Source organism: Toxotes jaculatrix, chromosome 4 (assembly GCF_017976425.1).
Source record: "Toxotes jaculatrix isolate fToxJac2 chromosome 4, fToxJac2.pri, whole genome shotgun sequence".
NCBI classification, from domain to species: domain Eukaryota; kingdom Metazoa; phylum Chordata; class Actinopteri; family Toxotidae; genus Toxotes; species Toxotes jaculatrix.
Window position 1 is genome coordinate 30188978 of NC_054397.1, and position 17794 is coordinate 30206771.

The 17794-nt window shown below is 40.5% G+C and overlaps 1 protein-coding gene across 1 annotated transcript; it reads left to right on the top strand.

The window, feature by feature from the left end:
* The first annotated feature begins 8246 nt into the window (after positions 1-8246).
* hand2 (heart and neural crest derivatives expressed 2) lies at positions 8247-17464 on the top strand. Its single transcript, XM_041036333.1, has 2 exons — positions 8247-9391; positions 15973-17464. Exons 1-2 carry the CDS (start codon positions 8771-8773, stop codon positions 16099-16101), a joined length of 750 nt encoding a protein of 249 aa, XP_040892267.1. The 5' UTR covers positions 8247-8770; the 3' UTR covers positions 16102-17464.
* Positions 17465-17794: the final 330 nt, after the last annotated feature.

The following is a 17794-nucleotide window of genomic DNA, read 5'->3' on the forward strand; positions in this document are numbered from 1 at the left end:
ATTTTAACATGATTAAAAGATGAACACTGGACAGCTGACATTTTTTAAAAACTATGTCATATCATCCTCTGAGAAAAAGGTAACAGACATACAACTGATCTTTGTCATTCCATTCATCCAGTGTTTAGCCTCAAAGGCTTGTTTAGCCACTTTAAACTATGTGAAGTGTGTGTTTTGACCATGTGAGAGAGTGTGATACATGTGTAGGTGTATAAATCGTATTGTTTTCTCACACGGTGTGAGTGACCCTTCTCTGCTTTCATCTCTCTCAGGTTTCATCCAGAGTCCTTCTCAGCGTTTCATTCTGAGCTCTCAGTTTTACAAAGACTCTAATCCGTCAGATTAACTGTCCCTTTGGTCTTTAGGAGGGATGGACCTGACCATATGAAGAGGACCTGGGGAAAGCAGTCTGAGTCACTTTTGTGGTAGAAACATGATCCTGCACTGACATGGGAATGACCATCCAAACAACATGATCTCAGGTTCAAATCCAACTTAATGTTACAGACTCTAAAAAGTGGGGCAAATCTCAAAGCTGGCTCACATGTCTCACTATTTGCTGAGTCAAAAGAGTGCATGGTTATAAAATAGTGATTTAATAGGAGGATTCAATCAATGGTGGAAGTAGAGAGTGAGCTGAGGTGGCTGTAGGTCTGTCATGATCATTGCCCCTTTGCAGTTTCTTTTTCAGTTTCTTTTAATGTTGTTTTAACACTGCCTCAGTTAGCTGTGGACTTTCTGACTCACTTCACATTGCTAACTATGCTTTATAAAACATAGAGAAGGTAAAGAAATCCTAAAAATATCCAAATGCTTCACAATAGCTAGTTGCTGCATTTAGAGCTGCTACTACTACACAAAAAATACAGTTTTCTACCATTAGTTAAAGTTTCATTTTTTTTACGCTCACATTAAATACTATTTACATACAGTGAGAGCAAGGAAGTCCACAGCAAGTGAGATTTCTCTGCCGGATGGTTCATATTTTAGAGAAGATGAATGATGATTTTGTCAGTCTGTCAGAGAATCTATAATGTGATTAAATACCACAATGGCTGTTTTGAACAGCAATGATAAAATGTTTTGCTTTCAATGAAAGAAGTCATGTCAAAAGGTTCACCTGTACAAAACAAATATCAACACTGTGATGAAGTGATATCAGGATATCACAAAATCTAATGGACACAGTCTCCTGAGGGAAGATCTTCAGCTAGTGCCACCCTTGCATGAAATGCACTGAGCGCATTCATCCTCCAAAGGCAATGAATCCACTGGATTAATGGCTCCATGCGCTTTCCTCAGGACACAGTCTGTTTTAATAATTGCAAACCAGCACTTTTGTGTTGTGCGTTGTAATAAACCTTTCAGCTGCTAAAGAGGTTTTTAAACTTTCAGTCTGTTGTGACAAGGGTGGCAGCTTGCATCATGATGGCCATCATTGGGGGGTCGTGCTTTACCATTATTTTATTTACCTTTCACATAACTAAAAGTATACCAGAATGTGATGTTTGTAACCCATAAACTCAGTTGGGCTCAGCACATGATGGCTGTATAGGGTTGCACTATAGTTGTAATTGAGTCCAGGCAGCAACAACAGCACTTCACTCTGAAAAGAAACTTCCGCTGCTCTGGAATGTACCTGCACGTCATCACACAGCCTGACACACACACACACACACACATCTTTACTTTCTCTCTCTCTGTCCCTCTCTCTCTTTCACGTGCACACATACACACGCACACAAACACGCACACATATATGGCCCTGCTACTCTGTCAGGTTTATTTATACAGAGGAGGAATGGCTGAGATCAGAAGAGAGGGCACATGGGGAGAGAGGTTTATGTGTGTGTGTGTGTGTGTGTGTGTGTGTGTGAGAGAGAGAGAGAGAGAGAGAGAGAGAGAGAGAAATAAAGAGAGTGCGAGAGAGAGAGAGAGAGAGAGAGAGAGGGAAAAGGGGAGAGATCAGGAGTCTGACCGACTGACCTACAGTCTAATTATGTATCATTATCAGGAGACACAAACCGATCTAAATTACTGCAACAGCTCCCATTCACATAGATGGATTACATAGAGCAGGCTGACACACTCACACACACACCACACACATACACACACGCACACACACACACACACGCGCAGTGTGCAGCCCCCCATTCAACACTTAAATATAAATCATATGCCTTCCTCACAGAAAATTCCTCCACACATTCTACAACCCTCCCCACCCCCAACCCCCCATTTTCTTCACGGGTCTGTCTCCCACACAACTCAGGAGAAACACAACCAGGCCTCAAATCCTTCATATAAATATGTATATTTATATAATAATTTATATCCAATTACAGCCTGAAAACTTTAGTTAGAAGCATGTTTAGGCTGCAGCTACAACTCTGAACACTGCTAAAGTTTTTGTCATTAGTTTTTGTTATCACTACTAATACCAGTCACAATAAACGGGCAATAAATCAGGCTTTGGTAACTTCTATTTAAACCAACAACTCCCTCAGCAACATTTACTCATGCGACTTGTGGTATTGTCAAGTTTACAACATACGCCTTTCTGTTGTGGAGTATACAGAGTGCTGACCACATACACTAAAAGTAAACCTACAGGCTAAATGTATTTTGCCTGTAGGAAAGATCGCAGCACACATATTCAGATGTTTCTTTTTCCAATCTAAAGTTTTCCACACAACATGGTCTCACTACTGTTCTGCATCCAAAGTCTCCTCTTGGCTTAGATCAATTTCATTGTTTATGGAGCAACCTCTTTATCATGAAATTGTATTTGTAGCCTGTTTTCCAAAGAGTATTCCTTTAGTAAACCTCTGTTCTGCTCTGGAGTAATACCCATAGTCTGCTGCCTTTATGCAGGTTGTTAGGTGTTTATTTCTTTTAACAAATATTATATTCACACAGCAGTCACAAGTCAGCGTGTATATGTTGATTGTTAAAATCTGTCCCTACCACTGAATTTCAGAGCGCTGAACAGAAGTGACGCAACCATCATTTGCCTGTGCATCACACATGGCAGGACTCTATACCTCGTAAACGCACAAGCACAAAACAGGTCAGTCGGACAATTGAGGCCTCAACATCTACACAACCTCAGCGACACGAAAACACTGAAACCAAGTAGAACAGTCCAGGTTTGAGTCCTAAAGTTAGTTAGTCCTGGGTTGCATCAACTATAATTTAAGAGGAGGATTTGGTAAAACCTTTCAGTTTCACATTTAGTTTTGTAAAATAAAAGAAATCTTCAAATCCCATTTGTGATGTTTGGAGCTTGTGCAGCCTAATAAACAAATTGCTGACAAATGTCCTCCTGTCGTACAAACTAAAGCATTGTGTTCACGGCTTAACCATCACATTTTTTACACCGAACACTCAGTTTCATGTTTAGTGCTCGGCAGGAAACAGCTCTGCATGTTGTATGTTGTATGTGCTCCTGACTACAGACAGACTATGTTAGCAACTAGTTAGTGAGCATTTCAGAACATTAATCGGCTAAAGAGTCAGATAGTTTCCTCGGCAGATCTTAGAGACCAAAAGCAGAGCTAAAAGGAGATTTGATTAACAAACTTTTATTCATTTTTAAGTTGATAATATGTCTGTTGCTTTTACAGCTTGTTCTGCTGCCCCCCAAGGGACCAAAACAAATAAAGAAACAAACAACTTTAAGTGTTTTTATCTGATCCATTTGTCACTAAACACTGACGTGCCCTGCCAAAAACATACATAACATTTTCACTAGAGAGAACAGTGATTCTCAAAGAGCCACTGCAGCAGGGGTGTGTATGACCAAGGGGAGAACTATGGAGGGAGATTAAGTTTAATGAATATGAGTCATGTAGGGACAAAATTGTGCTGACCTTTAATTCACTAGCATTTAACACGGATCCTTTTTTATTAGTTGCTTCCCTTATTGTTGTTAAAATTGTAAAAATTGTGGGGGATTTTTTGTCCTCTGAAGGGGGGCTACCAGAAAATGTTTGAGGGCCACTTTGCCAGACTATAAGAGCAAGAGGTAAGAATCTACTAAGGACATTGTCCACACCGGTGAAAAGTGGTCCACAGAGTTGTCGATCTGCCTACTGTCTGTCATATTGGTTTGTCCCCGACTTCTAAAACTCCCCCGTCCAGGGCTTTATGTCTATTGCAGACATTTTTAGAGGTCCTTTTCGGGACCAACAATTCCCATTACAAACACACCACTTCCGCTGTCTTGGCTGCAGACAGGGTTAGGGTTATTGTGAGGAGTATGTGTGTTCATGGCTCCGCTTCAGATTCACAACTGTCTCAAAACCAAACCTGACAGTCAAATGCATTAGCTCTGCTCTGGGTCCATATATCTAACTGGTGGTGCAGTGGAGCTGTGAAGCAGATAGTTGAGAACGTGAGAAGGCTCAGTGTGATGCCTTTGTATGCAAACATAAATAGAGTGAATAAAGTTGCTCCAGTGCCTCAGATGGTAAATTTAGGATTTCTTCTGGGTTTTCCAGTTCCAGGGATCCTGAAAGTATGTCCATCAGGATCCTTGAATGAGCTTTCAGGCCTCTTTTAAAGCTCTTAGCAGATCCTTGAATGGTCTTCAGTGGCCTCTGAGGGGTCATCAGAGGTGCAGCAAAATTCACCATTTTTTTTTCCTCCAACCACATTTCTATTATTGTTCAGATGTTCAGATTTTGGATTTTGTAGAAAATTACCACAATAAAACTGTGATTTTCCTCAGACTGAATATTTGTTGAGAATACTAGTTCTATGATTCATCATCCTGGAATATTTCTCAACAAAGCTGGCTCCCTTTGTGATTATTAGCAAAAGGGACATGTGGGTATTAGCAAGGAATGCTTAAGGAAACCTTGGATCAAATCAGGCCTACAACTAGAAAGCTTTATTAAGAGGAGGGAAGGAAAGATTAGTTTATTTATTTATTTTCCACATCATGGCAATATACAACCACAGCTCTCAGTGAAACTGTGTCATTTGATCTCTCTCTCCTTCTCTCTCTCTCTCTCTCTCTCTCTCTCTCTCTTTCTCACTGAGCTGAACTGGAAGGAGTTACAAAGACAACAGCAAATATCAACTAGATTCATTCATATAGGAGTAAAAAAAAAAAGAAGAAAAATTCATCATCATTTAATAGGCTGAATCTGATATCTGATGATGTGACACCGCTGCCATAACAGAGAGAGTAAAGAACATGGGAACAAAACAAAGAGGAAAACGTCGCGAGCATCTGAAATGTGTTCAGAGCGAAGTTTGACAGTAAAAAGCCTGTCGGAGAGCGGACTTCTGGTCCGGGGAAAAAATCCATGGGAAGCGGTCAGGGGGTCGGCCATAGCGGTCTCAGCTCGGACCCGGGCCCTGACATTTTCCCGGGTCCCAGTGAGAATAAAGTCAGATTTTAGATTTTCGGATCAGCCTTAGGTGAACATGTATAAAAACCGTTTTATAACTGTCTAAAATGTCACCTCTGTGACCTCTTGATGCTTAACGCAAACAACAACAACAACATATTATTATTATTATTATTATTATTATTATTATTATTATTATTATTATTATTATTATTGCTGTTGTTCTTGTTGTTACTACATTTAAGGTCTATTTTTCTTATCCAGACGCCTGAAATGTCACATTAATAAGGTAAAACTCATAATAATTTTGGGTCAGTGTGCTCTGTGGCCTCCGTCAGTGTGTTTTGGCTGCAGTCGAACATTTCAGAGTTTGAAGATGGTCTTATGGTTTATTTCTTTGGAAACTGGATATTCTGGAAGCTGCAATAAATGATTTAAGAGGGACTACAAAGGTCACTTCAAACGCATAATACTGTGCAGCTATGTTCTCTTATGAATTCCTGTTCCTTTTAGCTATTGGCTTTAAAGGATTTTATAACATTATGTACAGTTATTACAGCTCTTTAAAGAAAGGAAAGGCGTCCGGTAACAATTTACATTTAATTCCATATGTGTGAACAAAATATATATAGATATACCAATAGGATCATACGTGCGGGCATATGCAAAAATCACAAATAAATTATTAGGGTAAAATAAACTTCTGTAACTTTCTCATTCTGGCGCCAACAAAAATGAATTGCATATGTCTGTAACACTTGTGACATTTTTATATGATTATTATCAGTGAGGATTTGAAACTGACTAGCCTTGGCTGGCAGAATTTTCTGTCATGTTTTTAGCACTGTATCTGTGTGTGTGTGTGTGTGTGTGTGTGTGAGAGAGAGAGAGAGAGAGAGAGAGAGAGAGAGACGCTAAAAAAAATCAACTGATATTTTTAGCTGTTAAATAAATCTGCTAATTTAAGTCCAGAAAGCTGACGTTCACGTGCGCATGTCTAGGCTGGCTCGTGTCCGCGTGTATAAAGGCCTTCACGGTGGGACCACGGGACAGCTTGTCAACGTGAAATATATGAATCAGAGATTATTTGATTAACTCTGTTAAGTCAAAGTGAGAACACACCATCAGAGACATGTAAGACGGCGCGGGTCGGCAAATCGGCCCCAGGACTTTCGACATGGACAGGCCCATCAGCACCCACCTGGACACATGATGGTGATCATGAGTCACACTTTACACTTTATGAGAATCGTGTAGTGAACAGAGCTTAAATTAACTCTGATGATTTGTAGAATGATTCATGAAACCGAAACATGAATTAAAAGCACATTAATGATATTTCTATTATTTTGTGATATTGTGGTCTAGTTGTTGTTAAACAATTCAGTCACAGATACTGATGATTTTATTACTGTAGAAGAAAAAACTGTATCAGAGACATTGTTTCCTGCTCCAATCCACCGCCACAACACAACAAAGATGCTACAGTCAGCAACTGAGTGAACACACGAACAAGCATCAACAAACACTGAGCATCAATAAGTCAGTTAGCTGCTATTTACTGATGATCAGTTTGCATTTTATTAAAGTGTATTCCTGTTTTTCACTCTCTATAACCAGGCGTTAGTGGACTGCAGAGAGAGAGTGGGACTGAATTCAAACTGGAGAGTTCAGCAGTAAATAACACAACCAAGCGTCTTTTAATTTCAGTGGTTTGTCTTCCTTCAGAGGATCTCTGTAAAATAAAATATTATTATTAATAATAATAATGATAATTATAATTATAATAAAAAATCAGACAAGCTTCCGGTTGTCTTCTGCCTTACGCCTGTGCATTTTAAAACTGGACTCACTGGGAGCTGTGGTCCTGAACTCACTCTGCTGCTGCTCAGCTCCTCCTCCTGTGTTGCCTTCAGCCAGATCCACAACTTATCTGAAGCCTTTGGATTTTTCTGGATTTAAGCTTCTTTTCTCTGAGCTTTTCTTTTGCACCTTCACTTTTTTTTTTTTTTTGGTCTGTTTGGTTGTTTTGTCTTCCATGTAAAGCGAGTCAGCAGCAGTCCACTGAGACTTCCAGAGCTTCCACAACGCTGTAGACACGGTGAGCGGGTGGGCGGAGCTGCTGGACCGAACCGAGCAAAGCCTAGTTAGATGGGAAGGGAGACGGATGTGAGGGAGATGACAGCTACACAGAACCACGGAGGGCCGCGCCGAGCTGATTCGCATCACACAGAGCTGTCTATCTTTTTCTCCATCTTGTTCTCTTCCTCCAGTGTTTGAGCCACAGGCCCAGTTTGTGCAGAAGTCCACCGGGGAAGTCCCGTTTCTCGCCATGGCCACTCCGCCTTTGTTTACCAGCACATAGTCAGCACCTAATCAATGCGCAGAGCATGTGGGTTTCCATAAACAAAAACACCATTCACTTTAATGTTGAAATTATTATCAAGCATTACCTGTGTAGTAATATTCTGGCCTAAACACTGTATTGGTCATATGTGCCTAATCTATAATACTATTTGAACTGAAGAGCAGTGCAGCTTTTCATAAGTATTAGACAACTGCCTTAAATATATTTTAAAACACATAAATATATATTAAAGCTGCTCAAAAAAAAAGTTATACCGACCATATAGTGATATATACATTTGGCGTGCGGCAGCAGGTCTATTTAGTAGGCTCATTGACATTAAAGACAAGCAAACAGACCCCGCAGACGGGGCCAGTAGAGAGGGGGGTGGGGATTCGCTATTGGTTGATAGAGGTCGTGAAGTCAGTTTCTCCTCCCCGGTAGTAAAGATGACGTAGTAAATCAGACTCTCTCTCTCTCTCTCGCTCTCATACAGACAAGCTGGCTTTACAATAGCTCAGTATCAACTAGCCAGTAGTGACCCGGTGCCTGCACAGACTGCTCCTGCCTTGCCAAACGGCTCAGAGTGCCTGACAGCTGCTAACTGACTCAGAGGAAGAGAAGATGAAGAGCAGAGAACAACACGGAGGAAAAGGCACAGTGAATTTCTGAAAGCAGAGGGAGAGTCAGAAGAAGAAGAAGAGCTGCTGTGACTTACTAAGGAGAGGAAGAGGGAGAGGAACAATGTCATAGAGGAGGAGGAGTTGTTTGGACAGAAGTGAGCGGCCTACAGGGCCACTACTGACAGGACTAGCCCCGGTCTAGCCTACTCCTGAACGGCCGTGACGGTCGCTTTTCCAGCTGTTTCTGTGGGAAACCGCTGAGGAGATTACTCAAGATGCAAACATCTGCTCAGGACAACCCTTAAACGGCGAAGGCTACAGCTGCAGCATCCGTGAAGGACCTGTGTGCGTGCGTGCGTGTGCGCAAGTGTGTGTGTGTGTGTGTGTGTGTGTGCGTGCATGCGTGCGTGCGTGAGTGCGTGTTTGAGTGTGTCACCATGAGTCTTGTCTCGGGCTTCCCTCACCACCCGGTCATGCACCACCACGACAGCCATCACTATTCCTTGCATGCTGCGACTGCCGGTCGGTGTCACGAGGACACCGGGGCTCCTCCTTACTTTACGAGCTGGCTGATAAGCCACGCGGATATGTCTCCCACTGAGTATAGCCTCGCGCCCGGCTACAGCCCAGAGTACCATGGCAACAGCGGCGGCGGCGGCGGGCCCACCGGCGGCCTGGATCCCCACCATCACCATCACCACCACTACGGACCCGGCGGCTTGGTGCCGGGAGCCGGCACCATCTCGGTGAACGGAGCTACGGTCGGCATGCACCACCACACACATCCTCGGACCGTGAAGCGGAGACCCACGGCCAACCGTAAGGAGAGACGGCGGACCCAGAGCATTAACTCGGCCTTTGCGGAGCTGAGGGAGTGTATCCCCAACGTCCCGGCCGACACTAAGCTGTCCAAGATCAAGACACTCCGGCTGGCCACCAGCTACATCTCCTACCTGATGGACATTCTGGACAAGGACGGACAGCACGGAGACACACAGGCTTTCAAGGCCGAGCTGAAAAAGACGGAGGCTCGGGAGGAGCGTCGGAAGAGAGAGGCGGTAAGAGCACGAATGCACAGAGAGACATTAACTTAGATCAGATATCTGTGGGAGTTTTTTTTAATAACAGGAAATTAGATAACTTCAAATATCAAATAACAGAATCCACTCTTAACTTCATGAGCATCACAAACCACAACAGAGCACATTATTTTCTCTCTGACAGAGCCCTTAATAAAACAGCACTGGTCTGTAGCTGACATCCTGTAAACACTTTCTCTGTTTTAGCTCTCCTGCTATTCAAAAAGGCAGTGTCTGACAGGAAACAGATTGTATTAGCAATTTAATATGAAAACTATGTTATAGAAATAATATTTATTTATTTTGCTCATTGTCTTTATCAGAAAAGATGAAACGCTCTGAAACGCGCCCTTCATTCCTGAGTTAGAAAAAAAACACAATAAAATAATAGAATAATTTAAAATCCATAAAATAAAGACAAGATATTTTGGTGTAAAATTAGTTTGTATCGAGGCAGAATTGTCTTCTATAAATTAAAATATGTATGTATGTATGTACATATACATATACATATACATATATATGGGCCAACTCAGCTTTATTTTTCAGTAAATGCAACTTTAATAAAATATAACTCAAATTCTATTTTTGCTCCTTTGCGCGTGTAACAAGTTATTATTAAGCGGCGGAAAAATGATTTAAAAAATATGAAATTATGAAAATAAAACGCTGCCTTGCATTTTATTTTATGTGTAGGGTTTATTTTAAAGATCCGAGGGTCATTCCCCACATTTCTTTTCTTTTCGTTCCCTCTTCTCCATGATCGTAAAGATTTTATGTGTCATGACAAAAAAAAAAAAAAAAAAGCGCCAAGCTCCTGCTTAAAAACCCTAATTTGACTGAGATTCACTAACTAGCCACGGGTATTTTTTACTGATTGGCTTTGGCCAAATCTAGTTTACTGAGGAGAGGATGAAGGTTGAAGGCAGATAGGCCTGAAACAGTCCGCTCTCAGTTTAATAAAACAAACGCCACAAGAGTTTAAGTTAGGAAAGTTAAATTGTTCAGTTAAACTTTTTTATTATCACGTGATTATTTTAAAATCGTACCAACCTCCATCAGGCATCGGTCCAGACTCATGGACCACCACACGGTATCACTGTGGACCGTCCAAAGACCGTTTGACCTCCAAAATCAGCTTCTATTACATTCCACACACTGTTTAACTGAGTGAGCAGAGAGTAGGAGAGAGTTAGGATAAACTCAGCTAAAAACAGCCAGGCTACACAGGAGGGAAAAAAAGTAAACAACACAGGCTTTTCCTGTGAAGCAATCACACACACACACACACACACACACACACACACACACACACACACACACACACACACACACACACACACACACACACACACTCCCTCTCTCTCTCTCTCACACACACACACATATATATATAGGCTTAATGGAGGGTAATCTTATAGCCCCATTTATTTAGTGGAGGAATTCAGAAATCCTGTTGAACACATAGGCTGCCTGCTAAAGAGAGAGCAAACACTAAAATGTAAGTGCTTTTAACCACAGTCGTAATGGATACTTGTTTCCTTGAGCATGGATCACTAAAAGGAAAAAACATATATATTTAGAATCCAAACAACTGTATGGGGAACAAACAAAGGGAAGCTTTTATTATATATATGGTATGAAGCATATAAATAATGTAACGGTAGGTCTGGAGTCCAAATGATCAAATCAGTGGAGCCAGTAAACTGGTTGCCATGCTCAGCCACCTTGGAGCCAGGAGGGCCAGGTTCAGTCCAATACACCCACCACTATTATTCCTAGCAACACTCGCTGATGGCTTCTTCCTTACAGCCTCCTATATGATCCCCATAGTTTTGGCCTCCTGCTCTCTGCCTGTGCTGCCCAGATCCTATGGCTACAACTTTACAAGGTTCCACACTCACCAAGGATTTAACTTTCAGCACATTCGAGAGATTTCAACTGCCTTTTGCATTCACAGTGTTTCAGCTGATTCACACACACTGGCATAAATCTATATGCGGTCTTTCAAACACAGCAGCCAATAGTATCACATTGCTGCTATTTTATTTATATGTGAGATATATGTCCCCTTTATGATCACTGGCTAAAGGTCATAATTTACAGTCCTTTTATTTACTACTACACACTAACAGAACTAAGCATCACACCATCCATTCTGCGTGCTTTGACAAAAGTGGCTTCCTGTTGTTTGGACATGCATTTATCTCATGATAAATGGCCACACCATCTCCACATTTTACCTTATTCAGAGCTAACATCAAGCTTTAGCTCAGTGAGGTAACGATACGTAGAAACAAACAATACATGACCATACAGAGCAGGTCAGAAGAGAGTAGAGGAGAAGAGAACAGAATAATTATTTCCTGTCTGCTGTCTAACACGCTGCCTATAGGAAGTGTTGTGTATAATGGGAGCCAGAAAGCATTTTTTTTTTCTTCACATGTCAAACTGCAATCACTAATAGGAGGATGTAGTCCTGTTATTAACTCATGTCAAGTCTTAAATGAAACTCCAGTCCTAGATTCAAATACACACTCTACTGCTGCAACTGAGACACTATACAGCCGCATAAAAAAATAGAATATATGTGAACAAAATTCCCTAAAAATATTTCAAATGTTTTGTTAAGATTAAGAGAAGTGACTGAGTTTGTGTAGCTAAGGTAAAGACATAATTTTGCTTGTGCTCCTCAGTCTGCTCCTGCATTAATGATTAAGTGGTTTATCCATGACTGAATGTAAAGTGTATTTAAGAGAAGAGACTGATCTTCTGAAATTGCAAATCAGAGGGTATTTGAGGCTTAGAGGTTAGAATAGAGTAAAGACAGGCGGAGAGTTTATATCATGCTCTTTGTGCAAGCGAAAATTAATATACAGATTAATATACAATTCATCATATTTTTTTCTTCATCCACACTGTTGTACATTTTTTTTTCTGTAGCTTAATTCAGGCTTGTTTGATGTGGATTTGTTTGGTTTGTTGTTCTGTAGTGTAGATAATCCCATTGATCCAGCTTGTGCTAAATCACCTTCACAGAGGCTTTGGACAGGATACTGTTGGATTTAACCAACACCAATCCATTTACGTGGATTCAAAGGCTACCGTTTGAATCCATTAATGTTTTAATTATATTATTTTTAATATTATATATTTTTTCATTTCATCTTTACCTTAATTATTTTAACACCCTGCAGCAGAAAACTGATTACCAATGTAAATTTAGATCATTATTTTAAATAATTTCTGATCTAAAGATTTAGAACAAAATTATAACATATATAACACATGAACCATTGGTTGCAGGCCTGCATGTTACGGGCTGAATAACATCAGGCCTCTTCATGTTGTCGCAGTGTTCATTGTTGTGCACTGTGTTTGGTATTTTGGTTATGTGTCAATGTGCAGGACGTAGAGAACTTTCATTAGAACAGCCTGTGCTGTTTAAAGCCTGAAAGGAGGGACAGAGGCAGTGGGTTTTTGCCTTTCAGTGCAGCTGAACTGCAGCAGTAAATACGTTGTGTCGGAAACATAACGTGATGTGCAGCGTGCTCAGGCAGCAGCGTCCGGATCTCTGTCTGATAAATGAGCGGGCCTGGGAGGTGGTGTCACGTGAATGTTGCAGGAACCTTCAGAAATCCTGCAGTGAAGTGTCAGCAAATAATAAAATGAGCTTAATATAAACACACCTGTGAGATTATAAGTGAAAAAGCGACCGGCTGTGAGCAGGTTAAACTATTTAATAAGGCTTTAGATGAAGTGATCAGGATTTTTTCTCCAACATTAAGCACGTTAGGAATGCGTGGTACTTATTCATATTATTATAATCTCAGAAGGTTCTAATACGGGCTGGAAAACTCTGTAGTTAAAAAGCACGTGACACAAATTATTAAGTTAGAAGAAGAATATTTTAGATTTTTATCAAATGGCTACATCACATGAGAAAAAAAGGCCTGTAACGACTTTCTCGTTTGTTTGTGATTTCTAACGGTGACGTGTGCGCAATAATTTCATTAAAAAAAAACTTAAACGAAGATAAAGCGTGTTCTGATCTAAAACCTTAGAAATTCCATATTTATAGATCCAGTTCTTATTTTATCCACACCCACTCTAATTGTCATTGATGTTATGGTTGTCTCTTTTCGTGTTAGTATTTTAAGATGTGATGTTTTATGTGTCATTTGCTGTTCTTCGCTACTTTTCGTAATGAAAGCAGGAGAGTTCGCGCTGTGACGGCGGATGAAGCAGCTGCGCGGAGAGGCTCTGATCTGTGAGAGAGCATCAGGCCTGCGCAATAAAACAAAGGGGACTGACTTGTTTGTATGTCTGCTGAATAGTTTGTGTATTATTTTGCACAGACGCATCCCGTTTGCAGTAATGACAGAGACTTTCTGTTGCCTGCGCTCGCATTTTATTGGACCTCACGGGTTTATTAACGTGCCAGGACAGAAATAGTACATTTGTCAGTTTGATTTTTTTTTTAGGTTTATACTTGAGCCGAAACGTCAACCTTTTTTACTGTTATTTTTTTTGTTTGTTTGTTTTTTTTCCTCCACACACAAGGAGTGACTCTGAATTCAAAGATCTGGCACTTTAACGCAAACTGTCTGATCTTTTATGAGTTGGCTACTTCACGCACATTTCTGGAGGAGCACCAGCGCGCTGACCTGCTCAGCTCTCTCTGACCAAACTCATATTATTTTCTTTGTTTTCCTTTAATTGGTTAATATATATTACTAATAACAGGGTGGCTTAGAAGTTAAAATTTCAGCATGCTGACAAGGAAAAGTAAATTGCTCAGTGAAATGTTTAAATCCGTGACACTTCTTCAAATAATAGTAAGAAAATTACTCAGAAAAAAACTAACCAATAAACTTTTTAAATTCATCAAGTAAAAACGCACATTGTAACAAAGTATCATTTAGAAAGTGTTGAGTTATTGATGCGTTTGACCGGAAAGCACAGCCTGCTGCAGGTGATGTGCCCTGTTTGATCATATTTTATGAGACTGTCGTGTGCTGATATGTTAAACCTCCCTCTGCAAAATTAAAAAAAAAAAAAAAGCCACGACTCCAAAGTCGCTCTCAGTTGAAGTTTAGGCTGCTAAGTAGCTTCCCACCTCCAGTGTCAGGCTGGTTGGATGGTGTCTGGTGGATCACAGGGTGTTTTCCAGGCCGAAGAGCGGGTTACCGTCGACAGCGAGGCCACACTGCGTCCACACATTTTTATTTATTTTTTTAATAAAGTTTGAAGCAAGAGGGGGGGAAAAAGCAATGAGTCGGGACAGGTGTAAATCCCGGAGATCCAGTCTTTTCGACCTGAATAAAGAGACTGAATATGGATGACCAAATTCAGCGTTGTTGGACATAAAGCAGGCCTTTCCCACTGTGTCATCACACAACACGCACAGTGACGCCGTCAATTCAAAATGATCGTTATTATCATTTTCACTTGATGATTCTCCACTGGCATCAAGGTTGTACAGTGTCGGGGCAATAACTCGCCACAGTCTAAATCCGTTTTAATCTGAGTGGACAAACATTTATAAAATTGTTATGTGTTCTTGTCTAATTCGGCCTGTGGTTGTGTTACTGAAGTTACCGCCGCCGAGAGCCTGGGCAGTGTCAGTCCTCTTATTGGTTTCAGCTTTGCTGCTCAGGCCACATATCAAATGCACTTCAATCAGGAAGTCCATTGTTGTTATTGCTATCATATTGGTATTATTATTATTATTATTATTACTAGCATTAGTAGTAGTAGTAGTATTAACAGCGGCTGCAACATCATGGAAAAGTAAACATTTTTAAAAGCAAAAATAACAAACAAACCCCCCAAATTATATTATTTTTTTAACTATCCTAAATACTGCTTCAAGAGCTGTTCACAGCTGTTGCCAATACAATAATAGTAATAGTAATAGTAATAGTAATAATAATAATAATAATAATAATAATAATAATAATAATAACCATAATAATGGCAGAAAATGATAAAAAAAATAAATTAGGCTGATACATATGAGTTTGTTTGCAACTGTGTATTACTTGTTAATATTTAAAGCTTCCTGTTAGCTGATTCTGCTCTTTACAACATTAAATCCTGATTATTTTACAAATATGTAAATATATTATCATGGGCACACACACACACACACAAGAGGCAGATGAGAATAATTGTAGACCATTTTGAAACAAACTGTAGAAAATAATTCAGGAAAAAAGAAAATGTGTGAGACCTGTGATCAGCAGCCTGCTGTCCACTGCTCACCCAGGTGTTACAGTCTTATGTCAGTGGTGTCATGCTGCTTTGAAACTGGGTGAACACTTTCATGTGGACATGACTGGAGGATAGTGACTAACACTACAGGTCTTTGTTTGTTAGGCTTCTCATTGTCTTTTTTTTATTTTTGTAATTTAATGCTGTGTATTCTGCAGACTTGTCCAAAATACACACCAAACACATACACAAATTATGGACTATTGTCATGAAGTGTGTATTCTCATGTGCACATGGATCAGTATGCATAATATAAATAAAGATAAATGTCATGTGTCTTGCAGGTGGAGATCCCTAAGACAACTTCATCTTCATCATCCTCATCATTGTCCTCCTCATCAGTGGGTGATAAGAAGAGTAAAGGACGGACAGGGTGGCCTCAACACGTCTGGGCTCTGGAACTCAAACAGTAGCACCTCCCTCCCTCCCTCCCTCCTGCCAGTTAACTCCCTTTCTCCTCCAGCTCTGTTCTCCAAGAGAGTGACGAGACAGTATTGACCCGCTCTGATGAACTGTGATGGCAGTCATCATCATCTCTCTGGACCTCGAGGCTGTTCACTTTGACACAGCGTAAGCTTGTATAGCTCGGTTCACTTTGCCATGACAAAGCACGGAGACAGAGACAGTTTACTGTTGGTTTGCTTATTGCCTGGAGTTCCTGACAGAACATAGGTTAGCTTTCAACACTCCCCCACCTTTCATCAGCAAAGATGCTTTCTGTGGCTTTGTGCCATGGAAGTGTAATATGACCTCAATCCCTGATTCCCTCTTTTAATTTTACCTCAAGAAACCTCTCCAATCTTTCTTTTTTTTTTTAAATCGAAGATTTTAAAAGAAAGAGACATTTAAAAACACAAAATATTTGTATTTACATGTTCACCAAATGGAAAAAAAAATCATCATCATCATCAATCATCATTTCCCAACATATTTGATGTCAGTTGAGGGCTAATTTAAAATGTAGTAAACGTCTGTGGGCTTGAACTATATCTCTGTTCGTTAGAGGCAGACCAGCTGGTTGGGGTCTGTGGGGTTAGAAAAATACATTATCTGCAACGTTTGACCTCGTGAATCAAAAGGATCCACTGTTTCATTCGTCACGCATCCAACTTAACCAGCTTTGCTAAAATGATTCTCGCTGCCTAATCTCTCTGCTGAAGCCTTTCAAAGAGCTGACGGTCTAATGAAATAGGTGCCATTCAGTGGACGGGATGTTTGCCAAATTTAAGAGTGCTCCATAAGCTCTTAGGTTATGTTCTACCAGATGTGTGTGTGTTGCCACCGAGCAAAGTAATTTATACCACTGCCGGAGTGCGAGCAGAGAACGGATGAGTCTCTCTTCCTGTGGAGGGAAAACAGGACGAGTTGGGGATAGAAACCATTTCTCTCTCTCCCTCTCTCTCTCCTCGAAACAACCCCCACCCCCACAACCACCACCAACACCCACATACTTACACACACGAGTGTTGATGTGCTCCCTGATTTATTTAATGGAATATATCTATGTGCAATGTGGCCGAGGACCCAAACCTTTCCACTGACTGACAACAGACATTTACTGAGTAAGACTATCTCATGATTAAATGACAAGGTGTATGTGAAGTTCTCTCTCTCTCCGTCGCTCTCTCTGTCTGTTTTTTTCTCTTGCAATTTTGAATTGTAAATGTAGTGACGTCACGGTGATGACGACGTGTCCATGTTGTGGTGTGGAAAACGTGGTGGGAGTCTAAATAATTACTTAATGTGGGATGTAAACAGTGTCATGAATTTAATAAACCAGCACCTGATTTACATGGTAACTGATGCAAACTGGGTTGATTTCTTACTTTTAGTTGGTCAAACAGTTGAAAGTCATGTAGGTTTGGAATGGTTCAGAAATAACAAGGGACTGTTCTCCACACTATCAGCAGTGAAACACATCAGCCTTAAAGTTTGGTGTTGATCAGCATGGAAAAAGGGCTCCTGATTTCAAAGCTGAAAAATAACATTGACACTTGAATGCCACAGCAAAAAATGAGCCTAGATTTAAAATAGGATTTTGGACAGACACTCAAAATTGATCATAGTCTGCATATTAGTCTGCATATTACAACGATGTCAGATACA